The sequence below is a fragment of the Pipra filicauda genome, unplaced genomic scaffold, assembly GCF_003945595.2.
Source record: "Pipra filicauda isolate LSUMZ 115617 unplaced genomic scaffold, ASM394559v2 scaffold12_size5214236_pilon, whole genome shotgun sequence".
NCBI lineage: Eukaryota > Metazoa > Chordata > Aves > Passeriformes > Pipridae > Pipra > Pipra filicauda.
This window is the reverse complement of record NW_024103763.1, coordinates 1,749,576-1,764,785: the sequence shown is the minus strand read 5'-3', so window position 1 is coordinate 1,764,785 and position 15,210 is coordinate 1,749,576. Positions and strand designations below refer to the sequence as shown.

The 15,210-nt window shown below is 38.8% G+C and overlaps 1 protein-coding gene and 1 long non-coding RNA gene across 4 annotated transcripts in view; one reads left to right on the top strand and one right to left on the bottom strand.

Annotated features, from left to right (window-relative positions):
- Positions 1 to 15,210, top strand: part of PHEX (phosphate regulating endopeptidase homolog X-linked) — a 99,558-nt gene that overhangs the window by 55,850 nt on the left and 28,498 nt on the right. For both annotated transcript variants that reach the window (XM_039391435.1, XM_027731134.2), the window contains 2 exons: positions 10,023 to 10,100; positions 11,687 to 11,790. In XM_039391435.1, coding sequence (XP_039247369.1) covers positions 10,023 to 10,100; positions 11,687 to 11,790 — 182 coding nt within the window. The remainder of the gene's footprint in view (positions 1 to 10,022; positions 10,101 to 11,686; positions 11,791 to 15,210) is intronic.
- On the bottom strand, positions 4,851 to 8,860 carry LOC113993193. 2 transcript variants are annotated; one of them, XR_005567321.1, is made up of 2 exons: positions 8,196 to 8,860; positions 4,851 to 7,183 (listed from the first exon to the last, which is right to left on the bottom strand). It is a non-coding gene; the product is annotated as an uncharacterized LOC113993193 (long non-coding RNA). The 2 variants fall into 2 exon arrangements; XR_005567322.1 differs by having other exon boundaries at positions 8,288 to 8,860.

The following is a 15,210-nucleotide window of genomic DNA, read 5'->3' as shown; positions in this document are numbered from 1 at the left end:
ACCAGAGAATCTTCATTGACTGTTCTATGCTTGTTCTCACTTTTGCTCCTGTATAACCTTGGCACAAGAAATACATGCTGGGAGAATGGAGCCTCCTGCTTTTCTTCACAAAGCCTGTCCAGGGCATGCACTAGATACAGTTCTGAAAAATAACATTTCATTAAGACCTGAGGCATGCCCAGACAAAAAGGCCAGGCACCACAGCTTCAGGAGCTGAAATTAATCTTGCTCAATGCCATGCTAATTTTTCAAAAAGATGACAAATCATCCAATCTTGAGAGTGGTCACTGGGTGCTCTGCAAAAATTAAAAATACCTTTTGTTTCTTGTGGGGTTTGTGGACTCATCCTATGAAAAATAATGTGAAAATATGACAGAGGACCAGCCCTGAGACTCAGTACCTCCCTTATTTCAAGTAGGCTTTTTCAGGAATGAAGGCCAGCACTTCTTAGAGAACTTCACAAAGTGTAAGACTGCTTCAGAGCACTTACAGAAGCTGCCAGACACACTTCAGAAGAACTAAGAAAAGAGGGAGAAATTTCCAAAGGCTCTAACTGCATTTAGACACTTCATTCCTGTTCAAAAGCCAATAGGGCTGACTGCTGTCTTCCAAATTTACTGGTTTTACTAGAAAGTTTGATTCACATATTCTTGAAACAACCTTGTCATTTCTAAACTGGAAAGTGTACTTTAGTTGAGTGCCAATGGAATCTTGGCCACACTTTTCCTTTGTGGAAGCGAGCGTTCTGAAATTACAGAATCACAGAATCAACTAGGTTAGAAAAGACCTCTGAGGTAATCTCTGTCTGTATTCAAAAATTTAAGGTTCTGCTTGTAGTTGCATTGCAAGGAGCAATGAGCAAGTCTCCTCATAAGGTTGAAATATATCGGAGTTCAGAAAAGTCAGAGTCACTACTTACCTAGTTTGGAATTTGATCAGGATTTTTAGGCTACTACTCCTGTACCATCACTGAGATAGCTGTTTGGAAAATGCCAATTTTTAGAGTGATATTTTTTCACCTGAAAGATACCGAGAAGGTAGGGTACTTTCCTTCTAGAGTAGAAGTGTTCAGTATTTTTCTCTGAATAAATATAGGTCTTCGCTTTCCATCAGATTAACATTGCCTTTTTTTTTTAAGTCAAATATTTATTTCTCACCACAAACTTTAATTTTTGAAGAATAATCTCTCATATTCTGAATTTAATTTAACCTTCTCAGGAGGACTGGGCTTTCCTGTTCAGTAACAACAGGAGATGTTCTACTCCATTGGCCAGAGTTGAAACTAATAGCCATGGCATGTTTGCTTATCTCTTATCTCTGGGGTTAGATTGCTGCTGTCAGCTTCTCCCTTGTTATCTGGCTGCTGCTACTGCTCACTCAGTTGTGCAGGGATGTCAGTTCCATTAATAACCTGAGCACCGTGCAAACAGATAGTGGAAAACAGGTGAAGGGAGAGGAAATTGTATTTAACCCTGATCTCACAGCTGTCATTTTTCAGACTCTGCCACGACTCCATAGGGCCAGAATGGGTGTGTGACATCAAGACACTTGTGACAAATCTCATGTTTGAAATAGAAGAAGGGAGACAGATGGACAGACACACCTGCAGATGCTCAGGGACTAGAGTGAATCTGAAGCTTTTGTGGCAGAAATACAACATGAAAGCATTGGTATGCTGAAAGACAGATTCATTCTTCCAGAGGGCGCGAGATCCTCCACCACCCCTAGAAGTCTCGGACAGTTTCAGCTTTAACTTTCATTATCTTCTTTTGTTTTGATAAGTAAACCTGTCTCCTGTAGAGGTACAATTACAAAGACAGTGTAGTTCCCCAGCTCAGCAGTAACAGATATTGAGATATGGGAGACCCGTTCTCTGTATGGAGAAGTCTACAAGGGCACGTTCAGGTTTTTAATTAGCATTCTCTGTCGATTTCCGATAAACGTGCATTTCCTGGCTGTGGTGATCTCCATGTCCTGTATATTGCTACCTGAGCCACTTTGAGTAGTGTTAAAAGGAGTCTCTGCCTTGTCTGGTCCCAGCTGTATCTAGACTGAAGCTGAAGCTCTCTTGTGAAATGAGAAATGAAAAGGGAATTTTTCATGTGCTTTTCATTATTAAAAAAAAAATAATTGCCCTGCAACCTTTGCTTAACCTTGAAAATATTAAATGAATATGAACTGATGCAAGCAGAGGCTAAGGTCAGAAGTTGTCACTTTCTGGAACAGGTTATTCAAAGTTTTGTGTAGAACTGAACAAGAAACACTGTGGTAAATCACATCCCATACAGTTGTGATGGGGAGAGAGCTTCCTTGCCCTTTCCTGATGCCTGGGGCTGCCCCTCTCTCAGTGTTTGGTGCACTCTTCAGCACACTGGGGGTTTTGGGTCCCTGGGGACTTTCATTTTGCCAATGCTGTGGGTTTTGTTAAGCTTGCTGCTTGCCCAGAGCTAATACAAAAACAGCAGAAAAGATTTTTGCAGCAAGGTGGATGTTTTTCTAGCAAGAGGTGGCATGAAAGTGGGAGTATGGGTCAACTCATGAGGTGCTTTGGGGGTGAGCAGTGAAACAAATCCAGGAAGGAGTTTCTATTAAAAATGCAACATAATAATTTCTGCTGCTCACCAACATAATAAAGTCCAGCCAAAGGTGTCTTTTTTTTTGTGCCATTGCAAATCCTTAGAATTCTGTTGCAAAATTTATTCAGTAAGAATATTTCAGGTAATTTCAAAACACAAAGAGAATTTTCAGTTGGAGGAATATTTGGCTAATGCTTTTTTGTTTTAAGACACAGTTGTATTAAAAAATATAGAGTATTTCCTGAAAATAAAGACATGACAAGGTACGGCTTTTTAAAGTGCCAAGTGTGTGTCCAAGCTTAGCTCTGGTGCACAAGGTGTTAGAGCCCTGTCAAAGGCAGTTTAGCAGCATATACCATGAGACATACATATACCAGCAGGATGCTAATGGTAGTCTGTGCCTTCAGACCACAACACTTGCTTCTGGCTTGTTTGACATGCAGCTGGAGGAGCTCCTAGCTGTCCACACATAGGCGTGCCCTAAGTGATCCACAGGTGTGCAGAGGGGAATCCAGTGCAGAAATCCCCATGCTGGAGCAGACTTGTCACTGCTGGTGTGGTGCCATGATGCCATAGCTGAGTCGTTTGCATATCTGGACATCATCCTTTTTTTTCTGGACCATGAGCATCATTTCAGCTCCACTGAGAATCCAAAGACCCTTAAAACTGACCAAGGTGCTTTGGACAGGAAGGGTGTTAAAAGGTGTTAAACACATCCTTTGCCAGGAATTTGGTTGTCGTGGTCTGCAGTATAAGTGCTCTTATGTATTGTATAATCAAAGATGAAGATATTTTATGTGTTTCTTTTATGCCACAAAGAAAGGTATTTAATTTACAGACTTATGATTCTGCTAATGAAAGACAGAATTCATGTCTGTTATATATAATATTCTGTACAAAATAATAGAATCATCATAATTGTCATACAGAGGTTACAAATGGAAAATGGCATTCAAATATAATGGGCAAAGGACTTCTTTTTCCTAGCAAAATTAAAGCAAAGCTGGCAGCAGAATGGGTTTGGAACCAAGATGGTAGGAGAAAATAGGAGTGGGTCTATTAATTGTACTGCTGCATTGAACTGAGGAGTTAACGCTTGTGAAAATATCACAGTCAATTAGTATATTTATATCAGTAAAACCAAAATAAATATACTAATTTCCCACTTTCTGTGACTTGGTCCAGTTCTATTGCTAAAAAAAAAGAAAAGATAATCTAATGTGGGATTAGTTTAAACTGAAAAGTTAATTCCAGTGAAACTATCATCACAGTGCTTGAACCAGTGACTGAGTCTTTGTATTCCAGAGAGCCAGAAGCGAAAGGGATTTAGGACAGGAAAGAGTGTCACTGAGGTACATTGTTGCTTTTTCTGGCTCTTCTGTCCATGGTAGTCCTACTAAACTTTTAAGTGCTTGTATCTTTATGCTTAGTAATAGTAATATTGTCTTGCTAGATAGTAGCTATTATGACTGAACATATAATCCCAGTGAACAGTTTGTTTAGGAATTGCTGTGTCCCTTTTCCTCTCTGTTTCCTAGGATTATAATGTATTGTATGGTATTTTAAGTGTATTAGATAGTATTTTCTTGTCAATAAGTTTTCTCTGAGTGAGGCTTTGGTTTCAAAACGTGATTCAGAGGAGGAGGTAACTAGCGTATCACATAAGTCTTCTCCCCTTTCCCACATCATGTGTCCCCAGAAATTTTCTTGTGCAATTCCAGCACTTGCTGGGTCTTTCCATGCAGTAGTGAGTAATTCAGCTCACTGATCTGGTGGAAAATTGGCTGGGGAAATATTTGGTTAGATTCCTGCTGTGACAGTGAATTTCACAGAAAGCAGTCTCACAGAAAGATGTGGCAAGGAGCTGAGGCAGCCTTTGGAGGCTGGGGGTGCAAGCAGCATGAGCAGAAGTATGGACAGAGATGAGAGGAACAGGGAAGAAGAGTGAGGACTAGCGCATTTTTTCATTTGGCAGCACAAAGCTGTTAAATAGACTCATCTGGTTTTGAAACTACAATGTGTATTTAACTGAAAGCAATTTTATGTGTATGTGATGGGTGTCATTACTCACTTAAGTCACTAGATTTATTTTTTTTCCCCTGGCCTCAAGCTATTACAAGAATGGAGTGAGAACTGTATTTTCTGTCTTCATAATCAATTATTTTAGAGCATTCAAAACAATTATTGTAATACATAGGGGATGGTTATGGTGCAGTGTGAGGTGGTGGTATGTGAATTATTATTAAATGAAACACTAGCTCCTGAAAAGTCTACTCAGTTTCTATTATTTTATTATTGTGACATACAAATAAAAGAGGACAGTTAAAGCCAAGGTTTAAAAATAAATAGTTTAATGATTATCTATATTCTGGAGTATGGATTACAGACAGTTCACTGTAGATCAAGTACTGTTAAAAATTGCCATTTCAGGCCAAGTGTTCATGTTTGAATTGACACTTCACTTTTGATTGTATTTGACAATGTGCAAATCCCTGAGATTTCATGTGGCTCCACAAAGGAAATACTATGCATCATTAAGGTGAGCCCAGTCTATCTCTCACTCAAATCAGTGGGTCACTTCTTACTGACATCTGTAGGACTGGGCTTTAGCCCTGTGTTGGAACTTTTCTGTGTTTTGCCAAGATCCATAACTCCATTTTCCTAGTTTTTCTATACGTAAGACCTAGTTAGATGCAGTGATATTTATGCAGCAGTTTTACCAGATGGCTCTTGAATTATCTGTTTTCAATGAAAAATGAAATGACCAGACACGTACATAAAGGCTGAATTAATCTTTGTAATTAAATGGAACATTACTTTGCCGTGAATGATTTTAGCTTTCAGAATGTATTTCATGCTAATTTTTCAGTGAACTGTAATTGTATTAATTTTTTATATATTTAGAAGCTTGAAAATGATCTTCACAAAGTTATTTTGAGTCAAGTTGATATACAGAAGATCTGTGTCAGACTCATAAAACTTTGTCAGGGGTGAGATATGTGTTGCGTTTTTTTTTTCTTTACAGTAAGTGCAATATGTCAGTACTTAGTGTTGCTAGCATATAAAATATCCAGATCACACTCTGAGTGGCAAAAAAGGCTCTCAGATGGCTCACACACTTGGTTGTCAAGTGAGAATTTGAATAGAATGGAAACTAGGATGCTTTGGAGCATTGAAATACCTGTGCATTCCCACATTGGCAAGTTGTTAAGTCAAGAGTGAAAGGTCTTTTATTATATTGTCTCAGTAGTAAACTGAATAGCAGTGCCCCCATTGTGACAGAAAGACACATTGATGATAAAATCTCAGCTCTGTTGAAGTCAGTGGGGAAACTTCCATGCATAATGAGAGGTGGAGGGAGTAATCTCATTCTGGGTCCTCTGCCTCAGAGCCTGCTCTCTCTGGCTGCTGGGCTGGAAAACAGTTATCATGACTTACTCTAAAGTGAGCTGCTTCTCTGTGTCACCCCCTGTGAGAGCCTCTTGCTGTCAGTGACAGAAGAGTACTGCAGTGATGAGTTTTCTTAATTTACTCAACACCCCAACATAGGCTGAGCGCTTAACAATAGCTGGGGGAAGTACCCCATCACTCTTTTTCTTCCTGTACACGTGGCTATTTAATATGCAAATTAGAAAAAGGAATTAAATGAGCCTTTAAACCATAAAACTGTGCATGGTGTGTTTATGGTGGATTCATGTGCAATTGCCACATGGCTGGTTCCTGTACATTTGTCACGTTTCATTTGAGTTCCCTGTATGCATATGGATGCCTCTGGGAATGCTGGTCCCTTAAACATACTTTTAATCTTATCAAGGGGAAAATACTGACATCATTATCAAAGAGCAAGCCAATTGTAGAAGAGATTTCCACTTCCTTGTGCTGTATAAATAAGGAGTCTTCAAACTGCTGTTAAATATTACACAAGTGAACAGAGAAGATAGGCACAGAAACAAGACTTCCAACATGCAAATTCAGAAACCTGCTCCCAGTATGATACTTTCTACCTTGTCAGTTATGTAAATAAATTGGGCTGTGTGCGGGGCTCAGCTGAGCAGGTTTGCACCTGATGCAAAGCTCCTAGGAGAAATCCCAATTGGAGGGATTATCGAGGACTTCAGAGGGCTTCCTGTGTCCTCTCATAGGTTTTGCTTTGGCCATAGGAAACATTTTCCCCAACCAAGAGCCACACATCCTTCACTGTCAGCATCAGCTTTGTCTTATCTGCTCAGATCTCTAAACTACACATATTGTGATAAGAACTTTTAAGTAACAAATGCAATAAAATAACATTTCCCCCTTATCTATCTATCTATCTATACTACAAAATACAGGCAGCTTTAGACATTGATAAAGCATCAAAGTGCTGGAAGCAGCATTACCTTTTGAGTTTACTTTCAAAAGTCTCTCCAAGACAAACTCTGTTATTTACTAGGGTTTTATATAGCCTTTATAAAAAAATACCTCATAGTATAGTAGTGCCCAACTATTTTATTCTCTTGTTTAGAAATCTCAATTTCATGTCACAAAGCAAAAGTATGTGTCACCTGACAAGTGTGCCCAGCTCTCCTGAGGCAGTCTGGCTGAAGAACTCTTCCCATCTTCCTTTCCTAATGCAGCAGGGCCATGAAAAGAGTGAAGGGTTTAAGTGTCAATAAAATAAAATTTTAAAAAAGTTAATTATATGGTTACTTGTGAGATTATGTGATTATATTTGATCTTTAGTTCAACCTATGTCAGACCAGCTATTAAGGAGCCTGGAGGCATCATCTTCACCCTTAGAGATGCTTGGTTAAAGAGTGAGGTCTAAAAGGGCCAAAACTTGGCAGTCCCAAGCTGCTGCCCTCAGGGGGCTGCTGTGGAAGAAGAGAGTGAGAGGGATGCGGCAGATATTCCACAAAGATCCCAAAATGTCCATGTGGTGGAGATGGACATTACTTTGGTAACAACCAGACAATTAGCACCATGTGTTTAAGGGCAGAGCTCATCTCTCAGCAAAGAAGCACTGCCAGATCTAGGCTGGCTTTATACTCCTTTGCATTTACAGCCGTGAGGTATGAATTTATTTGCTTCTATTTGGAAGACAGTATACAAATTAAGAGCACTTTTAAAGGATGTAATCTAGCTCTAAACAAAAAATGTTCTTTTATATGCCAAAACAGGATCAAAAATTTTTGATCGACATTGTACTGACTAAATCATTAGTAAAATGCTGACACAGTTAATCTTTACATTTGATTTAAAACCACTGTTGATTTTTTAAATGTTGCACTATAAATTGTTTTTAAAGGGTTTATTCTTCATCATATAAGTCAATTTTTAAATTAAATCTGTTTAATTCAAATCTTAAGGTGTTCAATTAAGTAGATTCAACACAAAGGTTACTGTGATTCAGACAGGTACTCTGGAACTCATGCAGAACATGAGATTCACCAAACTCATTTAAGCAGCTGACTTAGCAGAAATTAAAATTTATGAGTTTTGCTCTTTCCTTTTTCAAGGATAGTTTTAACTGGAATTTAAACATGGGAAATGGTAAAGAAAATTTTGCGGTTCCTTGCAAAGTTCAGTCAGTTGGACCCGACACCACCACTAGGAAAAAAATTAGACACTCCTGATTACCTACAAACTTGCAGATGAATAGTGCTCCCTCCCCAGCTTTTTATTCTCCCTCCTCCCCACAGCATTTAAAATATCTTGAAAGACTGATAAACCTTCTGGAAAACTGAGAAAACATTCTGTTGAGAGGTTATTTGGCTCATTTCATATTTCCCATTCAGCATTTTTCTTCCATTGCTTTCTTTATCACTAGAGCAATTTGCATGACAGTGGGATCTTTCTTGCTTAAGAGATCATCTGCTCCTGCTACTAATTTCCTACCTGAAGTTGTTGTCGTCTGTTTGTGACATCTTAATTATCTCAACCACAATTAATTGTTATGTCACAAATGGAGGTTTATGACTTCGGATTGGAAATGAGATTGAGAAATTGAAGGAGTTTGAAGCAAAGAGGCCTTTCTTCTTGAAAAATAAAAGAGGAGACAGAATTATTTTGGTTAAATGGGGGGAGTCCTCTATCAGGTTCCTTCTTACAGTAGTGGAACAGCCATTTCTAATTCTGGCTGTCATAGGAGGCCCTGTTGTATTGAGATACTATGGAGGGGCAGAAGGGAGAAAGGATATAAGTGCAGGAAGGGGAATCTTCCTTTGAGTAGTCACCCTCTGAAGAGGGAAATGGAAGTTGGTGGACCCCAGAGGGGTCCAGGCTCTGCTCAGGAGAACAGAATGCAGGGTTGATACGTCTGCAGTTGGTTTAGAGGCCAATTAATTTATTGCATTTCATATCTTGCAATATTCATTTGAGTTTTGACATCTGAGTTTGAAGAACAAATGTCCAGAAGAGTGCTTTTTGAGGGGTGGAGGAAATTCCAAAGACTTATGGGGAAAATACACTCAGCATCCTGAAAACATACAAAATGAAAGCTTAGTGCTACCCTAGTCCATCATAGCTTTAATTTATTTTACAGATTGTCACATTTCACATCTTGGTATGTAGTCTTATCTTTTTGTATCCTTTTGCTTTTCTTCTGGAAAATTCTGTTTCCACAGAGATTCTGGGTGTAAGGGTAGCCTGCTGGTGTTTTTGTGAGAAGAATGCTCAGGCTGTTTATACATTCACACCATGATTTACAAAGTGGTAATACTCATCTACAGCTACTATCACTTCACACTGGAGTGTTTACACAGGCTGTGCATAAATACTGGGACCAAGTCATGATTAAAAGAGTTAAAAAAAGCAAAGTTAATGAAAAGTGAAGTGTCTTATTTTAACACCCTTACTAACATTAGGGAAAGGGCAAAAACTGGAGAACGAAACAAAAATTAGTCCTGTAGTTTTAGGAAAGCACAATGTCCTTCAGAAGAGTGTGTGCCCATCTTCAGATGCAAATAGAAGTGGCCCTCAGTAGAAATACACCAGTCTGCATTTGCTGGGACCAAGGTTCATTCACATCTGTGTATCAAATCTGTTTTAAGCGTTGAATGCATACCAGCTACTGTGCCATAGCAAAACGGACCGTTTTCTGTTGTCCTTTGGAAAACATTGTAAAAACAGAAGTTTGACCATCTGATTAACACAAAAACTGGTAGGGAAAGTCAGCTGTTGAGATTTTGCACTCAAACACATAGCTGTAACTACGCAAAAGCTCTGCAGGCAACAACAGACCCACTGTGATAATCTAACAACAGAATCTGGACCCTCTGCCTTGTGATGCTGAGCTCATTTGTGGCACCAATTTTACCTTGTAGGCAAGTTGATTTGAAGTTAAATTAAGATGCCTCTAGGGAAGTATAATAATGCAAAATGGAAAGAGAGCAGGGGAAAAAAAAGCTGTATGTTGATAAGTGGGTTTATCTGTCAACACTTTTTTTCTCATTTTCTTTTTCAAAGGCAAAAGCAGTTATGGCGAAAGTTGGTTACCCTGAGTTTATAATGAATGACACATATATTAATGAAGACATCAAAACAGTAAGTGTCAGACTTGCAGCTTTCTTCATTTACATATTGCAGCTATTCTTTGCTCTGTTTCACTGCTGTCTAAAATCAAAGCTTGTCTTTTGTTTGGCATGCACCTGGAGTTTTGCTTGCCTGGTTATTTTTATGTTATTTTTTAATTAAGTGTGCTAGCTCTCATGTCTAAATTGTCAATGCTGGCATGCCTAAATGAGATCATGAGGCTTGTGGGGAGTAAAATGCACCTGGGTGCAAAGAACCTTCCTGATAAAAAGCATTTTAAAGGTTAAACATACACTGTAATTGGTATTTAGTTATAAAAATGAAACAAACCAAAAGCATTTCTTCTCAAAATAATGGTCTTCAAAAACACAACAAGCATTTTACCTCAGAATATCACACTTTATGATGCCCTATATAGGCTCTCCAGGCTATGAATTTTATTTATGATTGTTCCTTATAATTTTGTCGAGATGTCCTAGTCAATGTATGGGCCTATTGTGCTGGCTGCTGGGCAAAGATACTATGTGGGGACTCCTTCCTGACCTGTTCAGCCTAAGTAAGGCAGGAAGGCAAATTATTGTTATTATTATTATCATCATCATCATCAGTGACAACAATAACAATATATGTTACCATTTTCCGACTGTGGCACGCATGTGATGAATTGTATTACTGAAAGTCACAGGCAAAGTAGAACCCTAAATTCAATCCTGAGCCAGTAAAACAAAGAGACGTGGTCATCTTTGCCAGAACACATGAACAAACACTAAACAGAGACCTAATTTATTGAGAAAACTTTGAAGAACCAACTCTACCAGCCTAGTCCTTTTTTGTGGGAAGTACAGGGTGAGATGGTGCTGTGAAGACAGTGTAATGAGACAAAGCATTCGCCCAGATAAGTGGCAATGTCTGGTGAAAAATACTTATTAATCGTGGTTGCAAAACCATAGTTTACATCTGAAATGCAACTTCCTCTCAAATCCTAGGATTGCTTTAAGCTGGTGAAAGGGATATCATCTGGATTTATGAACTATTAACATCCCTTTTGCCTGCATGGTTATTTGTATGTGTATGTGTAATTGCTATTGGATTTGGAAATTTATGGAAGCACAGAGCCCTATGGCTGTATATATTTAATGTGAGAAACAGGAAGAAAGCAGTGGCAGAACCCTCAGAGGGCACAGAGTATGAAGTATTTGTTATAAAATGTAAAGCAAACTGAGAAAGGGGACTTTGTGACATTGTTAGAAGTGGTTTTAAAATGCACTTTTAAAAATAAAAGTAAGCCTACTTCCTCCTGGAAAAGAGAAGTTCCATCTGCAATCCATTGTTGGGTGCTTATGATTTCTTCAACACCTCTCTGGACAGGAAAGAGCCTTTCCAGCGTTCCAGACCCTTGTGTACATCTGTTCCACTTCTGTGTTTTAACTAAGATCATAAAATATCTATTCTTCCTACCAAAATGTGAGAATTCTAATTGCTTCCATAATTGCTGAAAAATTAGGTGATTATCTTGTAAAAAATAGAAGTTATGCTTTTTATGACAGCTTTTGTTTCTTTGGATATGCTTTTAAAATGTCTGTGCTTTATCCATACAGCTGAAGTTTACAGAAAGTGACTATTTTGGCAATGTATTGCAAACCCGCAAATACGTAGCCCAATCTGATTTCTACTGGCTTAGAAAAGAAGTTCCAAAAACAGAGTGAGTAGACAAAAGGCAAATTTACATACTAGTCTAACAATGTTTTAATTTATATTATCTAATTTATAGGACAAATACTATTATATATTAATTTTAATAGAATTATATACATGGCAACATATTATGATACAAAAAGCCTATGGGCAAACCCCCCTGTTATTCAGAAACTCCTGGGGGACGTGTTTTTTTTTTTTTTTAATTCTAGGTATCCCTGTTTGAATGCACAGTAGTCATATTCTTGCAGCTTAAACTTAATTTAATGAAAAAAAGGGGTAATTGAATCGCAATTAAAAATGGATTATGTCTCTTGTTCACAGTTAGAGTTTGAAATGGTACAGCAGGGATTTATGAAATAAATTTTGTAAGAATGTTATTATAAGAATGTTATTATTAGTAATATAAATCAGCATTGTTAGTTACCTGCTGTTGATAGCAATGGTACAGAATGAAACATAATTTAATTTACATATGTTATTTTTATTTATTTGTAAACACAAGAGTGCAGATTGTGTCACAAACTGTCATAAAATACATGAGAGAATCAGTCTCTTTTTTTACTGGTGGGTAATCAAATCCTTAAAATGCAAATTAAAACCTAAGCAGAACCTAATTAGTGTAATCATGATACTTAAAAATGACTCTGTCTACACACAGACTTTGAAATTGGTGCTGCTGCTGAGCTCCTGTGCTGGTATTTCCTTAGGACTCCAGAAAATCCTACTGAAACTGAGCCATACCTTGTTCTGAAGGTGGCTCCGTGTTGTCCATGAGGAAGGTAGAGGATGTTAGCAGAACATGCCAGTTAGAGTGCTGTAGTTTGGCCCTATATATTGAAGGGACTATTTATACCTTAATTTTAATTTTGAATTTTACCTTCTCATCACAGCTTTCTCTGACATTGCACTGGCTAATCCCAGGGCATCATTTTAGGGATTTTCCTGGATGTCAGGACTAGATTATGACAGTATATTCTCTTCAGAGCAACAGTTCCATGAGAGCAGTGAAATAACACTTGCCCCTGTATGTCAATTGTGATCAGCAACCTCCTCCTCGTGATCAGCATTGGGGCAGCACTAATACAGACTGTGTAGATTCTTGGCACGGTGGGAAAACTCCCCTGTAAGGAAATTAACTGGTAGGTAGTCCCTGACTCAAGGACTGCAGTATGAGAACTGTGGCATGAGTATGCTTAAAAAATGAAGGGTTTATCTGATTGCCCACTACCAAGATGGAACACTTTCTCATGTTTTTCTTTACCATTTTATTTCCAGGACCATGTAATAGCCAGCCCCCTCATCACCTTTGTTGTGCTTTTCTTGTCATCCCTCAGGGCACATTCTGGCCTGGGGGGTGGCAGTTTGATTTTTGGTCTCTTTCCTTTGTTAGCACACCTATGTACTCTGCCTTCTGTAGGACTGGAGGTAACTCCACCTGAGCCCTGGTGGGGAGGAATAATTAGGGTTCCTGCTGGGAGATTATTCTGTCTCTGCAACTACTCAGTGATAGAAAAGGGTCCTGAAAGTGGTGCCACTCTGTCTGCTGAGGGGTAGCGAGGCACGAGAGTCACTGCTGCCTCCAGTAAATTTTTTAAAATTTGTTAAAATAAACCAATGACTCCCACTCACCAGTCTGAGGCATGGCCTCAAAAGTATCAGCCACTTTTTAGCCATTTGCCACTTTTAAACTATCATACTCTACTGCTTTCTGTTGCTTTTACATATCTCATTTTCTCTCTGTCTCTCCCTTCCTCTCTTTCTTTCTTTCTTTCTCTCTCTCTCTCTTTTTCTTTGTTTGATTTTGTTTTTCTAAACTTTTACATTTAATAGAACACCACAGATCTTTTGGTGAAGCTTGATGCTGTGTTAATAGATAATTACCCTTGGGATTTTGTTTCTGTTTAGTTCATTTCTTATTTTCCCTAGTTTAGTAGCTTTTAGCATAGCATTTATATTTAGAGATAGATACTGCAATATTGTCAAAGTTGTGAACTGAAAGAGATAAATAAGAAAATGAGTGTTTAAGGAAATAAATTACCAGATAATAAAGTAATTACACCCAAAAAGTAAAACACAATATTCTTTTAGCAGATGGTCCCTGTTTCTCAACAATATTATTTCAAACTGCAATGACTTTCCTCAGCACTGTCAACTAAAGGAAAATCAAAATGAGGGTTCACACAAAGCACCAGGGAAACCCCATGAGGGGATGGAGAGAGAAGCTGGGGGATACAAGATAAAGGAATTTGATAAAACAAGGGGGAATGTGGGTATCAAAGTAGAAATTAATTATTTTGGAAATTCAACAGGTTTTTAATCTAAAAAGGGGAAAAAACCAACAACCTAGCAGGAGTAATTATCAAAATTCTTTGTTTTCTGTTCTGCTCCCTCCATCCCTAGCAGTTGTCTGCCTGACAGGAAAAAGAAGCATGTAGGAAGTCAGATGAGGCATTGCTCAGGGTGTGGGTGGGGGAGCTACTGGTACCAAAGAGCTGTGACAAGGTATTGGGGTGCTGAAGTTGCCTGTTCTGCATATCCCGGGAGCCAGGTTCCCCTTGAGCATCACAGCTGCAGGAGATGTAACTTGCTGTCCTCAACACCCGCTTTGGATGCAGCTGCCATCTTCACAGCTGGCTGGGGAGATGGCTGTCATCTTCACAGCTGGCTCTACTGAACAAGAAAAAAAGTGCTCAGGTATCAGCAGAGAGACAAACAAAAGGGATTTGTGCAGGTGCTGAGGAATATGGTGCACAAACCAGCACTGGTTACATTGAGAGGGTGGATGGAGGAGGTGAGGCTGGAAGGGGGTAGTGTGGGAGGATGAGGACCAGGTGTGAAGACAATGATTATAACCCAGGTGAGAAATAGCTAGAGCAGAGGGAAATGAAAGACAGTATAGAGGGAAGTGATTGCCACATGGAAGGGAGAAATAAAGGAGAGTCAGAGTTTTAGTTGCATTTGCTTATCCATCTATGGAGCCATACACATTCATACATATATGTGTATGTATATACAAACACACACCTGATGCACCTTTTTATCAGTGATTGAATCTGTCCTTCTTAACACTGATATCATACTTGTAAATAACAAAGCATCGGAGGACTTCTTGGGCATACCGCTTCATTATTATTCATCTCTCTCCTTTGAAGTGAGGACATAATCTAAGATTTTTAGACCTGGACAAATCATTCATTTTTCACTCAGCTTTCAGTGCTGGGGATGTAGACATCTGGTATCCCTATCAGAAGGCCCAAAGAAGTTGTGCTATGAGAGGATTCCTGAGTCTTCTCCAGGACCTATTCCTATTTTTCTTGGCCACACACTGTTGTTGGTAAACCCTGACTCTTGGTTTGATACAAAGGAGGGCAGCTCTGAGAGGGGCTGTGTTGGATGCTGTTAAGGACAGTGTAAAAAGGGAAAA